General features: G+C 33.6%; 1 protein-coding gene across 2 annotated transcripts in view; it reads right to left on the bottom strand.

Annotated features, from left to right (window-relative positions):
* Positions 1 to 20344, bottom strand: part of LOC140436706 (UDP-glycosyltransferase UGT5-like) — a 45340-nt gene extending 24996 nt beyond the window's left edge. The window contains exons 1-2 of one of the 2 annotated variants that reach the window (XM_072525753.1): positions 20273 to 20344; positions 7619 to 7855 (exon numbers count right to left, since the gene is read on the bottom strand). In XM_072525753.1, the coding sequence (XP_072381854.1) occupies positions 7619 to 7850 (232 nt within the window). In that variant the 5' untranslated portion in view covers positions 7851 to 7855; positions 20273 to 20344. Of the gene's footprint in view, positions 1 to 7618; positions 7856 to 19575; positions 19750 to 20272 lie in introns of those variants that run through there. The other variant, XM_072525752.1, reaches the window with a different exon arrangement.
* Positions 20345 to 22943: the final 2599 nt, after the last annotated feature.

Below are 22943 nucleotides of genomic sequence, written 5' to 3'. Positions count from 1 at the left end.
ATCGAAGATGGCTTGCTTAAACGAGTCCTGGAAAATGATGACGGTTCAGAGAAGAGAAGACAGTTGGTGATCCCAAGGAGCAGAATAGCCGAAGTACTTCGTCAGTTACACGACAGTCCATCGGGAGGGCATTTTGGTGTAAGGAAAACCCTTCAGCGAATTCGGGAACGGTTTTATTGGATGAACAGTTCCGACGACGTAAAAGACTGCTGTAAGAAATGTACTATTTGTGCTACGAGTAACGGGCCTCACCGGAAAAGGAGAGCTCCTATGAGACAATATAATGTTGGAAGCCCGTTTGAAAGAATAGCTTTGGACATTGCAGGGCCATTTCCAGAAAGTGAAAATGGGGGCAAGTACATGTTGGTAGTAATGGATTACTTCACTAAGTGGGTCGAGATTTACGCACTTCCAGACCAGAAGGCCGCCACCGTTGCAGATAAGTTGATCCAAGAATATATCAGCCGATTTGGAGTGCCTTTGGAGATCCATAGTGATCAAGGCAGGAACTTCGAAAGTGATCTATTCCAAGGAATATGTGATAGACTAGGCATGAAGAAAACAAGAACTACCGCGTATCATCCGCAATCGGATGGTATGGTAGAACGAATGAATAGGACAGTTGGCAAGTATTTGACAAAGATGGTGTCCGATCATCAGCGAGACTGGGACCAATACCTTCCGTTCTTCACAATGGCCTACAGATCTGCTGTTAACGAATCAACAGGCCAGACACCAGCCAGAGTCCTATTCGGACGCGAAATGCGACTACCTTGTGATCTAGAATTTGGGTGTCGACCTGGAGAAGATGTAGCAGGTGAAGATTATGTGATCGAATTACGAAGAAGAATGGACGATGTACATGAGTTGGTCCGTTCCCACCTTCAGATTGCTAGCGACCGAATGAAGAAACGGTACGATACACAAGCCGAAAAGGGTTGCTTTAAGAAGAACGACAAAGTATGGCTGTATAATCCCAAGAAGCGAAAAGGTTGTTCTCCCAAATTGCAGCAGTTTTGGGAAGGTCCATACCTCATCATGGAGAAGATCAACGATGTCATCTACCGAATAAGCAAGATTCCGAGGGGAAAGCCGATGATAGTACACCATAACCGGTTGGCATCTTTCGAAGGTGACCACGACGTAGATGAAGAAGTGGAAGTAAACCAAGTCCAAGATGTGTCTGACCTCACGTTTGAGGAATTCATGGGTGCCTATGGAGGTACCGGTAAAGCGAGACATGGTGTTACCACTGAAGAAAAGCAAGATCTACTCGCGCTCCCCGATGACTACTCGCTGGCCCTTACCATCCCGGCCAGTATCAAAGACGCACCAGGGTTGGCATCCGTCTTTCGAAGGAAGTTTGGTCGAGTTGCAGAACTTCAATGCCAAGTGCCAGCTCCCGGTAAAACCTTGAAACTCCAAGATGCATCACGTTACCTTTTCTACCTGGTAACAAAAGATACTGCCCGTGACCAACCTACCTACCGAGATGTATGGGAAGCCTTACTTCAATTGAGAGGGCACGTACTAGAGTCCGACGTGCAAAAGTTAGCCATGCCAAAGTTGGAGTGCCGCCAATTAGATTGGAGGGTTATCCGAAATATGGTGGAGGAGATCTTTAAAGACACCGAAGTCCAGGTGTTAGTCTGTTGCAATCCGCATAGTTACTGGTGCGGAGAGAAAACCGTCCCTTGTCATTTTTATACAACTGGAAGTTGTAAAAGAGGGTCCAGTTGCCGATACCAGCATACAGTTCCGGTTCCAGTCCCGACAAGGTTCCAGGAGGAACCATCTTTTAAGAGGGGGGCAATGTTACGATAAATATACTGGCCTAACTTTTATGACTAATTATTCTGTTTTATTGTAGAAATTTCGGTGGAAGTCTAGAACCAAAATTATGGTGAATGAGCCGGCTAAGCTTCTCGATCTTTCGATGCTGTTCTAGTATATCAGGATTTCGTATATAAATACAACATTTTTATATGGAGGGCAGTTAATACTCAAGACCCGCGCTCGCGAATTTGTACGTACGGATATATAAATTATTGTCAGATAAGTTAATATAAATAAAGAAATAAATTAAATCCGTAAGTGTTATAAATATTGAACCTTTTAATAAATTCACAACAATATTATTAGCTTGGTGCTGTTTCCATTGGCTGCAATGCTGTGCCAGGTTCAGTCAAATAGTGATATTGGACATTATTGGACAGATATACCCAAGTTAATGAGTGCTGATAAAAATGAGTGCTTGAAAACCCGAAATATTAGAGGTAAACTTAATAATCTGAATAATCACAAAGTGGAATTTTTTATTCGTGATAGATACAAAAAAGATAATACAGTAGGCGGTACAGTATACTAGCGCGAAGCTTCATGCTATGTTTTCTGTGTTTTTAAACTTAAATAATATTTTGAAAATTGAATAAAGTAATTTAATTATTTATTTATTGTTTGTATTTTAAACAATTTACACTATATTAAAATAATTCAATAAATTACTACGTTTGCTTCTAACGCTTCATGCTGTCATATTAACCAAGCATACGTTGTTTACTTCTGACAGACCAGTCATTTCAGACGAAATACTAAATTAATAATTACATATAAATAAATATCATTTGATAGGGAAATTAATTATTGTATAAACTAAATAAGATGTTTAAAAATAATAATTGTATTTATATGAAATTATTTTAAAACGAGATGTGTCATAAAAATTTAAACAGATAGATGATTCAATATTGTTATTAAGATTTAATCTTTTATTGACAGATATTCCTTTAATTTTTTTACGTCTTATTTAATGTCTGTATTTTGTTAGTTATTTCTTATGCAGTTTTTAATTTAAATCTGCTTAGAATAAATATGGGGTGACTAACATTGAATAGAGTAGTGAATTGATGTGAAGAACCGCTATTTCGTGTTTAAAGTTCCGCAGCACTCAGGCCACAATTGACTTATTGTGCATCATCCCAGAAAGCTGTCGTCCTTAGCTCATTGTCCATCCTGCCATTTATAAGAAGGTAAACAAGTCACCAGGAGACTTCTTCCTGCATAGAAGTGTGTCTACTAGCCTCAGTGTGAGGAGGTGTTTGCTTAGTTGACAATGACCAATTAAAAAAACGACTGTCAAACTGTCAAGTGTAGGTTTTTCCTGGTCATTCCCGAGTATTTCTTTGATGCTGATTTTTCAAGGTTACTTAGTGTTACCCTGGCAAGTCTAAATCCTTGCCGTTCTTCCCATCTTTTTACGGTTTGCATATGGGAGTAACATTAGACAATTTCCGCGATTGTTGCAGTTGACCAACCACAAAAATCCCCAGGTTCTATCCAATTGGTTAGCAATGCGTTTGCCTTTATTCCTACAGTGTCCTTTAACCCACCTCAGGATGATGGTATTACCATCCGAAGCTTGAGTTAGTGAAACTCCATTACTAACCCTGACGTGACACGTGGTCTATTCAAGGTTAGTAGCGCTTGTCTGCTATCTGTGCAGATAAATATAGTTTTCCCGGTTATACCCTTTTGAGTCATCTCTTTTGCGGCTATGGAGAAAAGAGCCAGTTCTGTCTGAACTACGCTGTCATTTTTGCCCATACTCCACTTTATTCTTAGGTTCAGTGATCTGGAGTATATCCCGCATCCTGAGCCTTCCTCCTTTTTGGAGTCATAAGTGTATATGCAATAGGCATTTGCCACGTTTGTTTCTCTATACTGTCTTGTTTGGATTTTGTAGGGTTTGTCAAAGACAAACTTTGGTTTAATTGAGTCACAGCCTGCCTGTAGCAGGGGTAGCGCCTCCAGCTCTCTCCGACAGAAACAAGTTCTCAATTGTCCCATTCCTATATCAAAGTTTTGTACCACCTGAGCGCAGTCGCATCATTGTCACGAGCATCACCTCTTTGACATATATGTCTAGAGGCGTGATGTCAATGACCAACTCCATTGCAGCAGTTGGTGTTGTTTTCATGGCACCTGTTATATAAAGGACGATTTTTTACTTATTTTTTCATACTGTCTTGTATTTACTTAACTACTACGATATTGATATTAGGAGATTTTAACGCCAAAATTGGAAAAAAAACTCCAAAAACAAGATTGGAAATTTCGGATTGGGCAATGGAAAGAGCAATGTCAGGTATACGACTGTCAGATCTGTGGCTGGAAGGCAAAAGGGGATAAGTCGATTTTTTGCAAAATAGTGTTATGTATACCATTCGACAGCATTTTTGATTCTGCACAATCTTGGTAAAGAGAGTTAAGTGAAAGTTTACTAATTAAAATATTATTATTGATCAAAAAGGGGTAACTTGGCTACAATTTAATCGTTACGACTGTTTTAAGGATATAACTTAAGATATCTTCTGGAGAGCAAAATAGTAATTACTAGTAAAATGGTATATGTGCACATATTTTCTAACATTATGAAATTAACTGAGAATCAAAACGATTTAAGTCATGTTAACTTGAGAATTATTCGAAATGTGTGCTAGTAAAAGGCATTAAATCAAGATATCCCCTTTTGCCGGAATGTGATAGAAGAAATATATATGAAAGTATTGCTGGGATATACAAAGTTATCCCTTTTTGCAAGAATGCGGTGTCCACGCAAATCATATTCGTATCAGTTTCTTGTCAGTACTTGTCTAGATTGTGAAGAGAGCACACGCAAATTTTATCAAGGAACGTTCACTACGATGGCAACTCGAAATAACAATTATTATTCCTCCACGTGTGGTATAATTGTTGATTATTGATCACTACATTCCATATTTTTTTTTTTAGTAAAAGAAAATGTACAGCAAGATTTTGACTCAGACGACAACGTAAAAGACCCGGCCTATGATCACATTCAAGAAGACCACCATAGTGATTCTGACATCGAACTGGAGAAAAATGACTCAAATGAACCAAATTTTGAAAACAATGAAGAACATGGCCAACCAATGCACAAAATATTGAAACGAAAAGTAGGAAAAAGAAAAAATAGACAGGTTTTACGAAATACGGGTAAAGGATATGAAACAAACAAAGGAAACGCAATAAAGCTAGGCAGTCACGGTCACTGCGAGATTGTAGAAGAAAGTGTAAAGAAAAAATATTTGATGAACATAGATTATCTCTGTTTCAAAATTACTGGGGAATGGGCAACTACGATAGAAGGGTAAGTTGTATTGCCTCATTAATTTAAATTTCTGACAAGAAGATTACTACTAACAGAAGTAATACTGATAAACCTTCAAAAAATAGCGAAAAGTGTTTTACATATTTTATAGAAATCCAAGGAGGAAGAATCCAATGCTGCAAGGTATGTTTTTGTGCTATTTTTGACGAAAGTAATAAATTTATAGAAACTGTTACAAAAAAGAAAATGTCATCCAACTGTGGTATTCCTATGGCTGATGGCAGAGGCAGGCATAAACCAAAAAACAAAATTTCCGAATCTAGAATGGAACTCACATATCAAAATTTCCTGCGTATGAGTCTCACTACTCACGAAAACATACTAGTAAAAAGTATCTAGTAGCAGAATTAACAAAAGCTAAGATGTATCAAATGTATACCCAGGACATAACATCTGAACCGGTTTCTTATAAAGTTTACTCTCAAACAATCGATAAATTAGTTTTAAAGTTTAAAAAACCAAGCAACGATGCCTGTAACAATTGTGATATTTTTCATAATCATATTAATATCAATAAGACAGCTGATGCAAGGAAAAAGCATGAGAATTTATTAGCAGATCATCATATAGAAGCTGAAACTGCTTACGAGTCAAAGAGATTAGACAAATTAAAATGTATAAACAGCAAAAGTAAAAAAATATTTGTATTTGACTTACAACAGGTTTTTCCTACTCCTTAGTTACAAACTAATACCGTATTTTACGTGCCAACAAAATTGCTTCTGGTTTATTTAAGAGTTTTGCTAATTTACCTTTTGAAATGCTTTCTGTTAAAAGAAATGTTAATAAAGAGAAAGAAGAGAGACAATACGACTGAAATTTGCTGGAGAAATATGAAATGGCTAAGATACACCAAGGAATTTGGCATTATTAATTTTAAAACATCGCTTCAGGAATATCAGCCATTTCAAGAAATAAATTTTAGAAGACAAAAAAAAAGATACACCCATCGATATCAAGAACATTACTTTAGATAATTTGTATGATAAGCCAAGACAAATAAGTGAAAAAAAAGTAAGCGATCTTTCAGACCTTATTGAGTTAGTTGATGAAAGTGCAAAAGAATGTTATCGTGGACTTGCCCAAATCCCACGAAATTCACAAGATCTGGATAATACAGCTGACACAGACCTAGACATAGATAATTATTTTAGTGATGACGATTTTTAATAAAATATTCTAAAACAAATATTTGTGTAATTTATTATTTTAAAGAAACAGCTTCCGAAAAATATTTGTGTTTATCAAAATTTTTTTTTCTTCCTGCGAAAGCTATTCTGTTCGTATTATATAGAATATATGTTTTTATTTTGTGTTTAGAATGCGCCTTTAATTCTCTTTCTAAGTATCATCTTGATCAATTGTTAATTTGTAAACGTATCATCAGATTGCTGTAGAAACATCCATGTTTAATAAACTTTTTGAAAAAATTTACGTTTATTTCTTGTTCTGTCAATGCTATATCCAGAACAAAATATTTTCTCTTGCTTTATTGTGGTTGCCCGTTGTAAGTAGAAATAACTGCAGTTAACACTACGGTGCACATATAATGTTAGCCAAGTTACTACCGAGCATAAGGGTATAAATCTACATAACCCCCTTTACCAAGATGATTTTATGTGAATTTCAACTATAACTTGACTTATCTCCTTATGCTTTCTTAAAATAATTAAAAATAATAAATATCCTAAAATATTTTTTTTAATTTATCAAAATATTGGACACATAGATATTAATTTAAGAAAAAACACTTAAATATATCTAACAGAATGTAAGTCGGATCTAGAAATATACAAACGTTACTAATATTACGTCTATAAGGTAACAAAAAGACCATATGAACTAAAAATGTCTGTACTGAAAAACTTCCAAATGAGGGTTATCCCCTTTTGCCTTCTAGCCACAGAGATAAAAAGAGAAACGACTGAGTAAGATTAAAAACAAAAGTTGAGGATATCACAACAAAAACTGCCAAACTCAAATGGAGCTTCGCAGGTCACACTGCTAGACAAGAAGACCAACGTTGAAACACCACAATACAACATTGGAGACCTTAAAAAGGTAGACGACCAAGAGGAGGACCACAAATGAGACTGATGGATGACATCAAAAGAATAGCCGGAACAAATCGGAAGTATGTTGCTCAGGCTAGAGATCGATCGAAGGTGTTTGGAGAGGTCTATGTCCAAAAATGGATGAGAGAAGACTAAGAATATATTGATATGATATCAAACTATTTTTATAATTATCGATAACTGTTCAATGTGATAAGAAAAAATAAAACTAAATAATAATAAAAAAATATTTTTGTTTTTATTTAAAATATTTTTAAGACTAAAAATATGTTTTTTGTGAAATAATGCCAAATATTGTATTTTATATGATAGTTAAAAAATTTTATTACATAGCAGAAGAAATGTGCCTCACCTTTTTTTTCTTCTGCTAAACCTGTTAAAACGACATCCTTATATCCTTTTAACGGATTTTTATCTTCATAAGGACTAACTATTGTTACTTGGTGTCCAGCTTCTATAAGACCCCTTCCTAGTGCATTTGCAAGAATAAAATGGCTAGGTGAAACCATAGGGCTAACCATGAGGACATTATAGTTATGCACTGAATATATTAATGTGGATAAAATTAAAATAGTTATCTTCATTATATCTGTAACAAAAAGACAGTAATAATATACCGAGCCATCAAGAAATATCGTAAATAAAATAGTAGGTAAAAATAATATAATAAAATAGTAGGTAGAAATATCGTAATTAATTGACAAGAATATATAGCAAATCATCAAGCAAAATCATAGAGTGGATCGAGAAATTTACAATTAAATGATGCTGGTTGGCAATTCAGTAAAAAACGTTTATTTTGCCGTTCTCAAAATTCAACAAAAAAGTTGTTGTTTCTTTTAGTTAGGAGCAGGGGGCTAGTTGTAACAATTTTCTTAAAATAAAATATATCTTGGCAGCTCCTTTTTCTTCTTCCTTCTTGTATGTAGGCTTTAAAGCCTGTTTATTTTTCAATATTAGGCTCTTATGTTTTCTTACTTATGTTTTCGCTTCTCTCCCTATCAAACAGACTTTTCCATGATATTTGTCGAAGTATTTTCATCTCTCTTGTTTCTAGTAGTCGTCTTGTTTTAGATGTGTCAGGTCTTGTCTGCGCCGTGTATGTTAATATAGGTCTAATTGCTGCTTTATAGATTCTTGTTTTTGTGTCTTGTCTTAGGTGTTTATTCTTCCAGATTTTGTCCTTAAGAGATCCCGCAGCCTTACTTGATTTTAAGCTTTGTTGTCGTACTTCTTTTTCAACATCTCCGTAACTAGTTATGTATATTCCCAGATATCTAAACCTTCCTTCCTGCTTTATTATATTATATCTTGATATCGATTTTCCCAGTTATCACTAATTAAACATTCAAAGCTTCTCTAACTCGTTTTAAACAGAATTGAACTAAAGAACAGTTTAGCAGTTTACCAAAAAAGTGTAATATTACAACTTACCCCGCGCTTGGAGTTAGTGGTAACATCTATTGAGGCAGGTTGTAACAGTACGAAACTTTACAAAACATTAAAAATTTCATTTTCCAAATTGTTAACACCAAAAAGTAAAGTTTTTCTGATATATTTATTCTGTGTGTGCTCTGTTCACATAGTTCGTAAAGAGACCATAGAGCCCAACCTCTAAGGGTTGCAGATGATGGGAGCAATGAGGAGAAAATCATAACATAATAACATTATTTTATTTTGCTTTTTCGACAACAATAATATTCGCATGTGAGTTATGATTATTGAGTAATAAAAGAACTGGGCTCTTTCTTGGTGGATTTAGAATGCTTGATAAAATGTTCCATAAAGACAATAAATTTTTTGATGCTAACGTTAGTCCTGTTAAATTATGTTGTTCGACTTCCGGTGTTCTAGTGACGTGGCTTCTGGAATTCTTAGAGATAAATGTGGATTTCTACGCACAAAATTTTGGAATCTATCTGGGTCAGCTGTGTGATTTTGATTCCGAGAAGAAGGAATGGTAAAGAAATGGAAAATAGTAACATGGTGTGATGAATCAAAATTTACAAAGAAACGGAATATTTAATAGGCATAAGTCGCATTACTGGAGCGAAGTAAATCAACCCTTAACGAGAGTACGTGGTTTTCAGGGGCGATAGGAGTTTAGAAGTCTTTTGTATGATCAGGCACAACTAGGTTGTAGCTCTTCACAACTAGGTTGTAGTATAATGATAACTTAAACTACTTTTTTTGAGTAAAAGATATCTTAATATATTTGAAGTAAATTTACTTAATATTCACTCAATATTATTCAATTTACGAATTCTTCATTGTTTAATTCTAAACGAGCCATTTCTATTACTTTGTAAAAGTGTCAATAATCACAAAATAATTACAATTATGACATCTTTATCCACGGCCTACTAACATAAAACAGTATATATTTTATCTTTAACATTAAACCATAATTATCTCCAAGAGTATCTCCTTTAGGTATAGAGAATCCTAATACTAATTGAAAGGCTTACTTACTTTTTCGTGTCTGGATCCGACTACAGTTGTTCTGCCCAATATCGGGCTACGCGTACACCCTTTGTATTTGCGAGCCATAAATCATCGAGGGTGCACTGTGATGGGCAAAGTCTGCATACTCTCAGGTGCTCCACGTTCTGTATTTCCCCACATTCACAAAGTGCGTCGCTGTCTGTCTTGATGCCCCATTTAATGAGGTTCTGTTTTACAGGGGCAACACCTGTGCGTATGCGATTCAGTGTCCGCCAGGTTCTCCAGTCCAGGTTCATTCCATTAGGTCGTTCTGGATGTAGGGGGAACAGTTCGGGTGGTTCGACGCTGACATTTCTCATAAACCTTTTCCTTGATTTAAGTCGGCTGATTCCTGACGGTTCGTCAAACCCGTATAATTGGTGCCTTTCATCGAAAGTTTGCCTGAACTTCTCCACATATGAAAGGCTATTTTATTTAAAATGATTGACTTACTGTGGTCTAAGGTTTAAAGAAATGGCGTATCATTTGTGAACACCCTGTGTTTAGAAATTCGATTTCGATGTAAATTACTAAAATAACGTTACCTACTCTTTGCGTGAAAATTTTTTCAAGTATTATGACCGTAAATTGATGAAATTTGAAAAGTTTGTCTCTATCTGTCAAAATTAAAAAAAATATATATATAACTCAAAAATTATGAAGTTTTGACCTATGCTACTTTATACCAATTTTGTGTAGAATTTTACGCAGAATCTAAAAATGCAATAATATACAGGGTGTTCTATTTAAAATAACAAAGTTGCTATTTACTTCCGGTATAACCGGAAGTGAAATGTCTGTCAAAATATTTTCTTTAAGTTTGTCATAACTTGTAATCCTAATAAACTAATTATCGGGCAAGTAGTTTCCGATGTACAACTAGTGCAAGCTCGTCGTGAAACACTCTGTATATTATAACAGACAAGGTATCGAGTGAAAATTTTTTAAGTTGTTATCACACAATAACTCAAAAGGCGACATGTATTGGTTCAACATTGAACTACGCACTATATTTAGACTACTTATTTTACTATTAATCTAATATTATCTAGAAAATAAGTTGTTTAAATATTATCCAGCAACAATGTAGATATTATTTAATCATAGGTGCAATTAAGATTAGTGTTAAGTTTAATATAAGATAACTAAAATTTATTTTTTTTAAATGTATATTACTCATTAATGACCGTACTTAAATCAAAAATACTCTCAATACCAGCAAAAATAAGAGTGTACAAGACAATAATTCGTCCCACAATAACGTATGGAAGCGAGACATGGACTCTGAACCAGCGGGAAACGACAAAATTACTGGTACTAGAAAGAAAGATACTGCAGAATCTATGGGCCTTGCAGAGAAGAAACAACAGGAGAATGGAGAAGAAGACACAATGATGAACTCCAGATAGTATATGGAGATGAAAACATAGTACTCTACATTAAAATAAACTGAATAAGATGGGCGGACCACTTACTAAGATCGGGTGGCGAAAGACTCCTGAACGCCACATTCTGGGAAAGGCCCGATCGCAGGAGGTCAGTTGGTCGCCCAAGAAAGAGATAGAAGGACGCAGTAGCCAGTGATCTACGCAAAAAGGGAATACAGTAATGAGAAATAACTGCTCAGGACCGACAACAATGGAGGGAAATAGTAAACGCGGCCAAGACTCACATAGAGTTGTAGAGCCAAATGTTGATGATGATAAACTAAAAACATATTATAATACATTACATGTTAAGGTAGATAATAATTATGTAATTGAATAAATAAAAACTTTTTCTTTTCAAAGAATAACATTAGAAGAAAACCCTAAAAAAACCAAACCACGAAAAAACATAAGTTAACATTACACGTAATCTTCTGTCGCTGTTCTCTGTTTCAACGGTCGGATTTCAATACGAAGTTCAACTACGATTTTATCCCTTTTTGGACACTGAAAACGTCATATGAGCTAAGCAAAAAAAAGGAAATTGAGATTTGAACCAGGGTGCGTCTTTCTGAAAATGTATTTCCGATTAATCTTTCCAACCACCATCCACTTTGTCTTTGAAATGTTAATTTTAAGGCCTCTCCGATAACTTGCTTCACTGACTAGATTTACTAATGTCTGGAGATTGTATAGCTAATAATATTTAGAGTGTAACCAGGCCCTAACAAGGGCTCAAGGACTGTATCTGCAGAGTATCTGATGTTGTTGATTACTTCTTCGCCTTATCTTTCTCCATCTGTCATTCAAAGCCTCTGATGGGTAGTTTTTCAATACTACTATCTCCCAGTGGCGGCTCGTGGCTTTAGAGACAGGGTCGGCAAGGTTTTTTGTCTCTTCAGATAGGTATCCCGTCTAATAAAAAGGCTCAATCATCATTTTTGACGTGACAAAGTCTTAAATTAGGTTGTGGCTCGGAGTCATTTAAGAAAAAGTGTAACGCCCGCTCACGTCTGTTATAGTGAGTCACCGAACGAGAGAGAGGCCCACCGGACCGGCGAATGCCTTGCGTCTCTCTCCCACTCAAACATGATCGGTCCGCTGCGCGCGGCACTAGAGAATTCGGCGCGTTGAATCGCTAAAGTTGAAAATCGTTGAAAGTATCGTCAGCTGTGTCTGTAGTGAAAATGTGGAGTGCTTAGATTCGTCATTTACAACAACTACAACAATAAAGGTAAATAATTGTACACTAATATTTCATTATCGTAAACTATTATTGATTGATTAATTGTTAGATTGACACAAAAGTTGAGAAACTGAGTTTATAGGTTATGTCATACTATTGACAAATGTTGATAGTGTTAAGTAAATTATTAGTTTAAATCACTCTGCAATCAATCGTAATTCAGTCGATTGAGAAGAAACAGCGCGTATTGCTAGTCAAACATTTAAAATAACAAATTATAACTTCTAACCTGTCAAAACAGGGCGACCAAACAAACGAACTAAACCGACCAATCACCACGCGCGGAGTTAGAATTTAACTGTGTTTAGCAAGAATTTCAAATTCCAATTTTAGTAAATGTTTTAATTTTCAACTTTACCATTTACATTTACAAATTTTAATTAATTTCAAATTTATTTAGCAAAAATTTGAACCTTCGATCTGAATAAGTGTTTTGATTTTCAAATTGATTCTTTAAAATTAAAAATATATATAATCAGAAGTGAACGTCACATAACATTATCTGTACTTATTATTATTTAATATGTAGGCAAATACATGTGACCATACTTGGTAGACACAATTGGAAATAGTAATTTTGACGTGACAACGTCTTAAATTAGGTTGTGGCTCGGAGTCACTCATGAAAAAGTGTAACGCCCGCTCACGTCTGTTACGATGAGTCACCGAACGAGAGAGAGGCCCGCCGGACCGGCGAATGCCTTGCGTCTCTCTCCAACTCAAACATGATCGGTCCGCTGCGCGCGCAGCACTAGAGAATTAGGCGCGTTGGAAATTAGTTAAGTTTAAGTTTACATGTACAATGTTTTAGTCTTCTTCTTCTTCTTCTAATGGCGCTACAACCCTTTGTGAGTCTTGGCCTGCTTAACAATGTTCTTCCATTCTGCCCTGTCGGATACTTTCCTTCGCCACTGCCTGATGTTCATGGTTTTAAGATCCCTCTCTACGTCGTCTATCCATCTTTTACGGGGCCTTCCTCTTGTTCTGTTTCCTTGGGGCTTCCATCTCTGGACTACTTTTACAGCTCGATTATCTGGCATTCTTTCTAGGTGACCAAGCCAGTTTAGTCTTTGTGACTTTACAAATCTGACAATATCTGCGCTCTGCATTAGTTCATCCAGCTCGTGATTCATTTTAATTCTCCACGAACCATCGCTGCATTGGGTTGGTCCAAATATCTTCCTTAGTATTTTGCGCTCAAATATTCTCAAATGATTTTCATCAGTGGTTGAGAGGGTCCACGTTTCACATCCATATGTGACCACTGGTCTAATTGCTGTTTTGTAGATTCTCAGCTTAGACTCACGATTCAGTAACTTACTTTTCATTAAGTCTTTGTATGCATAAAAGCACTTATTACCGCTAAGAATCCGTGCTTGTATTTCTTGACTGATGTTGTTGTTGTCATTTGTTATTGAGCCTAGGTAGGGAAAAGTGGAGGCATATTTGTAGGTATGGTTGTCTACCTTCAGATTCTCATGTTCATTCGATTTTGTGCACTCCATATATTTTGTTTTGCTTTCATTTATATATAGACCAAACGTAGCAGCTTCTCGTTTCAGTTCTATAACTTTTTCGCTGAATACACTTTTGTTGCGGCTTATTATGGCAACATCATCCGCATATGCGCATATTTGCATAGATCTTGTATTAATACAGCCGTTTATATCCAGTTTTCTAACAACAGCTTCTAAAGTTAGATTAAAAAGTGTTGTTGATAAGGCTTGTCTAACTCCATTTTCAATATCAAAGGCCTGCGTCATATCTCCATCTATTTTCACCATAGCTTTGGAACCCTCCAGAGTCATTCGTATAAGTTTAACCAACTTATTGGGTATCCCTAACATAGATAGTTGCTTTAACATCTTTTGTCGATCTACTCCATCAAACGCCTGTTTGAAATCGATATACAAGTTGTAAATAGGTATGTTATATTCAACACATTTTTCATGTATACCTCTTAACATATGTATTTGGTCAATAGTTGACCTCTTTGGTCTGAAGCCACATTGGTATTCACCAATAATCTCCTCCGAAAACGATTCCAGGCGGCTATATATAATTCCTGATAATATCTTGTAGATGACATTTAAAACTGTTATGCCCCTATAATTTTTGCAGAGTCGTTTGTCTCCCCCTTTGTACATAGGAAGTATGATTCCCACTTTCCAATCTTCTGGGATGACTTCTAGTGTCCATATGCGGTCGATTAGTTTATGGATACGCCTCCATAGCGCATGTCCACCATTCTTTATCAGTTCTGCAGTTATTCCATCTGTGCCAGGTGCTTTGTTATTTTTTAGATGTTTTATGACGTTTATCGTTTCTTCCAATGTTGGTTGCTCAACTAGTTGTTCTGCTGTGTGGTGAATTATCTCTTCATCTTCGTTTTGTTCTTTTTCTGGGTTTAACAGCTCTTGAAAATGCTCCTTCCACCTTTTCATTATTTCCTCTTTCTCGCTGATAATTGCCCCATTTTTGTCCTTGCAAACTGTTGATCTTGTTATGTATCCTTGGGTGCATTGCTTGATTTCCTGGTAAAATTTTCTAGCCTCTCTTCTGTTATTATAATCTGTAATTTGTTGTATTTTTCTATTCAACATTTCTCTCTTTTTCCTTCTGCATATTTTCTTTGCATCTTTTCTGAGTTCTTCATATGCCTTTCTATTCGATCGGGAATCCCTTTGTAGACATTTTTGTCTAGCTATATTTTTGCTATTTATTACTTGTTGGCAATCTTGGTCAAACCATTCCTCGTTTCTTTGGCTTGAGGTTTCACCCAATGTTTCCTTTGCCATATTTGTAATTGTCGTTTTGATGATATTCCATTCTTCTTCAATGTTGTTTTGTTCTCCTCTTTCACTTAATATTACTTTTATTTTCTGCTGGTACTCATTCTTCTTTTTAGGATTTTTAAACATATATGTATTCCATTTTCTTTGTTTGGCGCCTTTCTCTTTTCTTACCATTGATATTCTTTGTTTTATCTTCGATATAACCAAGAAATGGTCCGAATCGCAATTTGCGCCTCTATATGTTCTAACATCTGTTACGGAGGTTGCCCACCGCTTAAATATTAATATGTGATCAATTTGATTAAATTTATTAGTACCAGGTATCATCCAGGTTCCTTTATGAATATTTTTATGAGTTTTTGAATTTACGATGTTTTAGTAAACAAAATATATTTCTATAGTTAAAATTTGTGCAATTCTTATTTTCATTCAATTCCTTGTTCCTATTGTGCAATTTAATAATATTCATATCAATAAATATTCTACCGAGAAAAAGACGTTGTCACGTAAAATCTTCGCCCGTAAAACCGACTTTACAGGCAACCGATTTTTTTGTTTTTTTCCCTATATATTAAGAACCTTATCATGTCTATAAATTAACTCTAGTCTACGTTGTTTGAAAGTAGCGAAATAAATTATAATGTCATCGTAAAATTTATTAGTTGTTGAGAGATTTAAAATTTTTTTTTTCTGTTGACATGAGACAAGCTTGACATTCTCTCTGTTTCATGTTGTTGTTTGGACAATACGTTTTGATTCTTTTTAGGCAATAGAAATCCCGGTCATTTGACTCAGAAGTTGGTGGTAATGAGAGATTTAAAAACATTAATTTATTGATTTCGATAACAGTTTGTTGTGCTGAATTGCAGTATACAAAATTATACATATCTTTTAACTTATCCCACCTTTGGAAAAATATTTGGATCTGCATATAAAACTTTTAATTCATTTTCTAATTTTATTTTATTAAAGAATGATGGATAATTTTATAATTAACATTCCTAATAGATATCTTGGAAATTCTTTGACGTAACTTTTAAATTTTGAATCGTTACAGAGGTCAAAAATTTGCAAATCTTCAAAATTCAAAGAACAAGTATCTATTTGCATATTAATAGTATACAAAATTTCAAAATAATTTAGCAATTGTATTGCCAAAAATAAAATTTTGTTTAAAAATTCTTTTTTGTTTAGTAACAAAAAAGAAGATTTATTCACCATTGATAGATGTCTGAAAAAATGTAACAAATATATGGAAAATTAAATCAAAATGTGATATTTTACAGGTTTTATATATAAACTACAAAGAAATAATATAATTATAAATTTTGCTTAGATTTTGAATTTCTGATCTTTTGTCTAAATTATTATCACTTTTGCTAATACAAACCATTTCCAAAAAAGTCCTTTTGAATTTATTACTTTCACTACATAAAATTTTAATATCAAAATTCATAATATGGTCTTTATCGATTACATGTTCTGCCAAAGCACAAGATGGTTTTTTAATTCTGCAATCACTTTTGTGAGAAATAATGCGATTTGAAAGATTTCTTCCGGTCTCACCAACATACTCAGCTTCACACTGAGTACAACTAATGCTGTATACTCCATTTGTTTTATCTAATTTGTCTATAGGATACTTAGTTTTGGAATATAAAGATGAAATAGTTTTGATGTTTTTTGTTGCTATTTTTATATTGTCAATAACCTTTAGTGTTTGTATTAATTTAGGTGTTAATGATGGCATAAAAGGTAATGAATGATAATAGATCTTCTGATTGTTGGATACAATGTTCTGAGATTTAGCAAAAAAAGTGTTAAGTTATTTATATTAACAATATTAGAAAAAAGCATCCTATGTAGCATATCTGGAGGATAAGAGTTTTCAATTAAAATATTATTTAACAATTGAAGATTTCTTGTAGATAATCTGGATGAGAAAGCTTTAAAACACGTTCTTTTAATCCTGTTATAAGGTTCATTTTCATCTTATTGTCTGTATTTCTTGCAATTCTCATGTCAAAGAATGGTAGAGAATTATCTACGACTTCCTCAACATACTCAATTGTATATGTTGATTATGATTGTTGAAAATGTTGACTGTTTCATAAATTTTGTGTTTAGGAAGTGCCAAAACTAAATCATCTACATATCTTTTAATAAAAGGAATGAAAAAAGTGCACTTGTTGATACAATCACTGATAACATCATCCATGACATATTATTAACAATTAACAATTGTTAAAAGTTAAATATATATTTTAATATAAAAGTATTGCTTATATCTATTTTCTTTTACTTTGTGGGATTGCCGTAATTTTGATAAAATGTATCAGTTTATAAGTCCGACCTTGTATACAAATACCTAGAAGATTAAAACCGAAATATCTCGCAACGAACTGTACATAGGATTAACGCGACTGATCAGAAAGAACTCAGAACTGAGAACTTAGTAGATGACTAATGTCTAGAGCCCGACCCACTATTCTGAGCCGCGTAATGTAGGTTGCCTATTATGAATTTGAATCGGGGAAATTACTGACAGACTTACCAAAGAATATAGACGCTTATTAATTATAAACGTCTATTTTCTTTGGACTTACGCATGATGTCCGACATCGGATAATCATTTTTGACTAAAATAGATGTTAATAATTATTTTTCTTTCAAAACGAATTGTCATTAGAACAGGCAATTTTAGTTTTATCATATAATGATTTAATGACTCCCTTTATGGGAGTCAATAAATCATATCAACATTTATGTTGTGATTTGATTTATAAGTTAGATATAATTATGTTCATATGTGTTGGTTTTTTGTATTCATGCGTCCCATATCCACTATTTTCCTTTGAGATTAAAACATCCAGAAAAGGCAACGATTTATTTTATTTCTTTTCCATTCTAAGTTTTATTGACTCATCCTTTTTACCTTTTATTTATATTAATCAAAAGTGTTTCCAACAGATCATCTACATATTTTCAACGTATTGTGAGCTTTAAATTTTGATTAGGAATATTTGTTTTGAAGTCTTCCATCAATATATTAGCTAATTATGGATTTAAAGCACAGCCCAAAAATTTTGTTTATAGAAATCATTGTTTAGATGAAAATAAGTGTTGTCAGTAGATAATGTCAACAGCTCCGTTATAGCTGACACATTTAATTTGGTTCTAGTTGTTAATCTATCATTTTACAATTTGGTGCTAATTGTTTTCAAAGTTTCATCTAATGGTACATTTATATATAGACTATTTATTTATATAAAAACTTACTTAGAAAATATTAAATATAAAAATCAATGTACCAAATTATACTAACATTTAAAAAATATAGATAATTTTAATATTTGTGATTTTTTTTCTATCTAATCGTTGTTTTATTTAAGTCAAGCATAGCCACAGCTATACAGATCCCTGTTTATAGTAATAACTTCAGTTTGTTTTTGAATAATACATCTAGAAAAAGGTGCTACATATTTGATTCATTCATTCCTTGTAATGTGATTTTTTTGGCTTGCTTAAAAACGTTTTAGAGACCTTTTCTTTGTAATATCTATAAATGAATAATTTCCCCGTTTCGAAATACATTATTCAGCACAGTTATATAAAAATTATTTATTAAATGATGGTTAGTTCCTCGAAAAGCTCTGGCTTTTAATACTTTTTGTTGCGCATATGTACATATATCCAAATTATAAATCAAATCACAACATAAATGTTAAAAAAGGAGTTATTAAATCAATATATGATAGAACTAAAATTGCCTGTTCTAATTACAATTCGTTTTTGGAAGAAAAATAATTATTATAACATCTATTTTAGTAAAAAATGATTATACGATGTCGGACGTCATGCCTGAGTCTATCAGTAATTTTCCCGATTCAAATTCATAATAGACAACCTACATTACGCGGCTCAGAGTAGTGGGTCAGGCTCTAGACATTAGTGAGAAGATGCAGATGGTATAAAGAATATTCGAAATAACTCGGAACATCTCGCGAAGAGAGACATCGGTTCTGGATCGGTTTTGCCACATATAAATAAATTTACTTATTCTCGGTAATTTGGTAATTAATATACATAATAATTAATATAATAACATATATTGTACGAGAGGAGGCGAGGTGAAACAAATTATGGAAAATTGGGTGGCAAATGATAAAAGGTCGAGAAACGCTGGTATAGAGTAATAGTGCACAATTTCTTCTTTGTGCATTACATCTTAAAACAATATATTTTTTAAACACTAATCATATGATAATTATGGTAATAAATGCAATACCATGCATACTCAAATACTCAATTATAAAAAATAACAGTTGTGAAAATCAACTAAACACCTTGGACTCACCGTCTTATTTGCTCCAGTTGAAAATTTTTAAATAACATGCACGAAATCAAAACACCTATAGGTATTACACTATTTTATGGAGTAAACTATTATTTTTTAATTACATATATTCCAACCGTTAGGATGAAATAGACATGAGCATTGCAATTACAATGGCCATGACCACCTCACTTCTAGACAAGAGAACTACCTGAATAAAGGTCGAGATATAACAAGAATATCCAAGGACATTTATTCACGATATTGAATCATATTCTTGATTGATGATACAGTGTAATTTTTTAACTATAATAATTACAAAAAATTGGACACCAAATATAAATAATTGTTTCCAGTAGGGGACTTTGCCAGTTTGTTTATGATGCATATACATATTAAAATATATGAAATATTTTTACATGTAGGTACTTCTATTTTGGGTAAATTAACATAAAGCTTATTGCGTTTTTTCTTGGAATTTGCAATTTGTGCAATAGTTCTAATATTAGTAAATATGTCTTATAAAATTTTGATTTTCACAACATTAAATAAATATTATCCAATATTGATATCATCAATCTTTGGAATCTAATAAAAAACCATTGCTACTTGCTTGCAAAGGTCATGGCATGAGTATTTTAAAACAAAGGCGCCGGACTTTGGTTTAAAATAAAATAAGCAAACGTTTTCTTAATAATATTAAATTTGAAACACTTACATAATGTTACTAATATATCGTTCTGTTGGTATCCAATTTGAACAAATCACTAAATTTTTATTTAAAGAGCTGCATAAAGATAGTAAAAGTGGAAATAAGATATTCATAGATAATTCATAAGATTTAAAATACAGGGTGTTTCAAAAAGGTAATCACGTATTTCGGAGACAAAAATAAATTGATTGGATCCAACTTACTTTAGTACAAAAGTAAACACACAAAAAGGTACAGCCCTTTGATGTTGGAAAAATAAAAATTGTTTTTTTGCATTATCTCCTAAACTACTTGACATTTTGTTATAAAAATGAGCACGTTACTTTCTTGTTCTGAAAGCATTTTTCATACAAAGGAAACAACAAAATCTAAGCGCACAGAAAAATTTTAACGGGGGTGTGCAGCTCTAAATTCCCCAAACTTTTCAGTACCTTCAAGTCAAATACATTTTGTGGCCGCATTAATTTAACACGTTATTATTAAAAAAAAATTGCCCCTTATCACTTTTTTCAAAAAACAGTTTACGGTCGAGTTTAGGGCCAAGTTACGGCCCTTTTCATTAACCTTTAAAAAATTACGTGCAACTAAATAAATGGCTTAAATGAATTAAAAAGTACAAAAAGTCTATAACCTCTATAAATATGATATTACAATAAATGTTCAAAATGACCCCCTTTTTCTTCAATACACATTCGGTATCGTTTTAATAAGGAAAACCGAATGCGCTGAAAAATCCTTCTTTTCTGACGAAATTGATTTGCAGCTTCAATTATTCTAACCCTCAATTGTTGTTCGTCCTCTATTGTTATAGAATACACGTTCTCTTTCATAAACCCCCAAAAGCAAAAGTCCATGGGGTTAAGACTTTTACTTCTGGGTGGCCAAGAAATAGGTGCGTCACGACCCCTTTCAATCCACCGACCAGGATACTGCCTGCAAAGGTATTCCCGGACTTCATTACTGTAATGCGGTGGAACGTCATCTTGTAGAAACCACATATTTTGCCTTATTGCAATATTCACTTCAGAACCACAAATAATGATCAGTAATGATCACCATTTAAATTGTTCTAAAGAAATACTGGGCCTATTAGATTGTTATCCACAATTTCTGCCCAAACATTAACTTTGAAAGTCCTTTGGTGATGAGTCGTTTTTTTGGCGTGAGGATTTTCGTCGGCACAAATGTGCTCGTTATATATTTGTTATTCCATTTCTATTGAAGGTAGCCTCGTCGGTAAACAAAATATTTCTAATAAAATTAACGTTTCCAGTGTTTTCCATTAACAACAAATCGCAAAATCCAATCCTTTTAGGATAATCTTCAACCAATAACTCTTGAACCGTTGTTAAGTGATAGGGTTTAAGCATCTGATCCTTCAAATGCCTCCAAACCCTTACGTGAGGAACATTTAGTTAAGCAGCTATTACCCTTGCACTTGTTTCAGGTACTTCTTCAATGATTTCTAAAATCTCTTCATCAGTTGCATTCATTATTGAACGACCACTATTAATTTCCAGCAACTTGCAGTTGGAATGTACCCGTTTTCCGTAAACGACGATCAATGATCAGAAATAATCGTCTATCGGGTGTATTTCGATTGGGGTATTTTACTGCATAACACCTTGCGGCTGCTGTAAAATTTCTTTGACATTCACCTACGATATTCCCGATAGTTTATTGAAATCATAGTTTAATCTGATCCAACTTACCCAAAGTTAAACACATATCTGCCATTTCCTGAAATGTGTAGGCCATTGTAATATCAAAATTTTTAATATTAATCTTATTCACACAATAAATCATAGGTTCAAATTATTGACTATTATTGATAGAACTGTTTATAATTATTGTATTCTTAGAAATTAATTGTAATTTGATGGCCAACTAGGAAAAAACTAGATTTTCGAAAAAGTGATGAGAGGCAAAAAAGTTTTAAAAATAATGTGTTAAACTAATGATGCCACAAAATTTATTTGAGTTAAACGTACTCAAAAGTTTGGCGGAATTTAGGGCTGCACACCCCCCTTAAAATTTTTCTGTGCTCTTAGATTTTGTTGTTTCTTTTGTATGAAAAATGCTTTCGGAACAAGAGAGTAATGTGTCAATTTTTATTACAAAATGTCAAAAACAATTTTTATTTTGTAACTTTAAAGGGCTGTAACTTTTTTTTGTGTATAGTTTTGTACTAACGTAAGTTGGATTCGATCAATTTATTTTTGTCCCCGGAATACGTGATTTAATTTATAACATACCCTTTTGAAACACCCTGTATATCTATTTAAGTATCATTACGTAACTCATAAACACTGGACAGTACCGGATTCATGTGAAATTAAATATGCGCGCTGTTTTAACATTGTTGAGTATCAGTGAAACTCGTTGGATGGAAAATAGAATCTATCTTATTAAAAACCACGTAATATGCCTTTTCGGTAACAAAGAATCAAAATCTAAACCGAGCAGGTATAATGATAGATCTGTACCTCGACATGGCTTAAACGTTCTACCTTTGTCTGGACATGATATTGTAGGTAAATACACACGTCTCCTTCTATGATCACTCCTGGTATATGACTTGATCTTGTTCCTTGACGCACAGGGGATAGAAATGCAGAGCTTTGCAGATGATTTACTAATTATAGAAAGAGGAAAGTATCATAATGTTCTATCCAGT

The sequence above is a fragment of the Diabrotica undecimpunctata genome, chromosome 3 (assembly GCF_040954645.1).
Source record: "Diabrotica undecimpunctata isolate CICGRU chromosome 3, icDiaUnde3, whole genome shotgun sequence".
Taxonomy (NCBI): domain Eukaryota; kingdom Metazoa; phylum Arthropoda; class Insecta; order Coleoptera; family Chrysomelidae; genus Diabrotica; species Diabrotica undecimpunctata.
The sequence above is the reverse complement of the archived record's forward strand: the minus strand, read 5'-3'. Positions and strand labels throughout refer to the sequence as shown.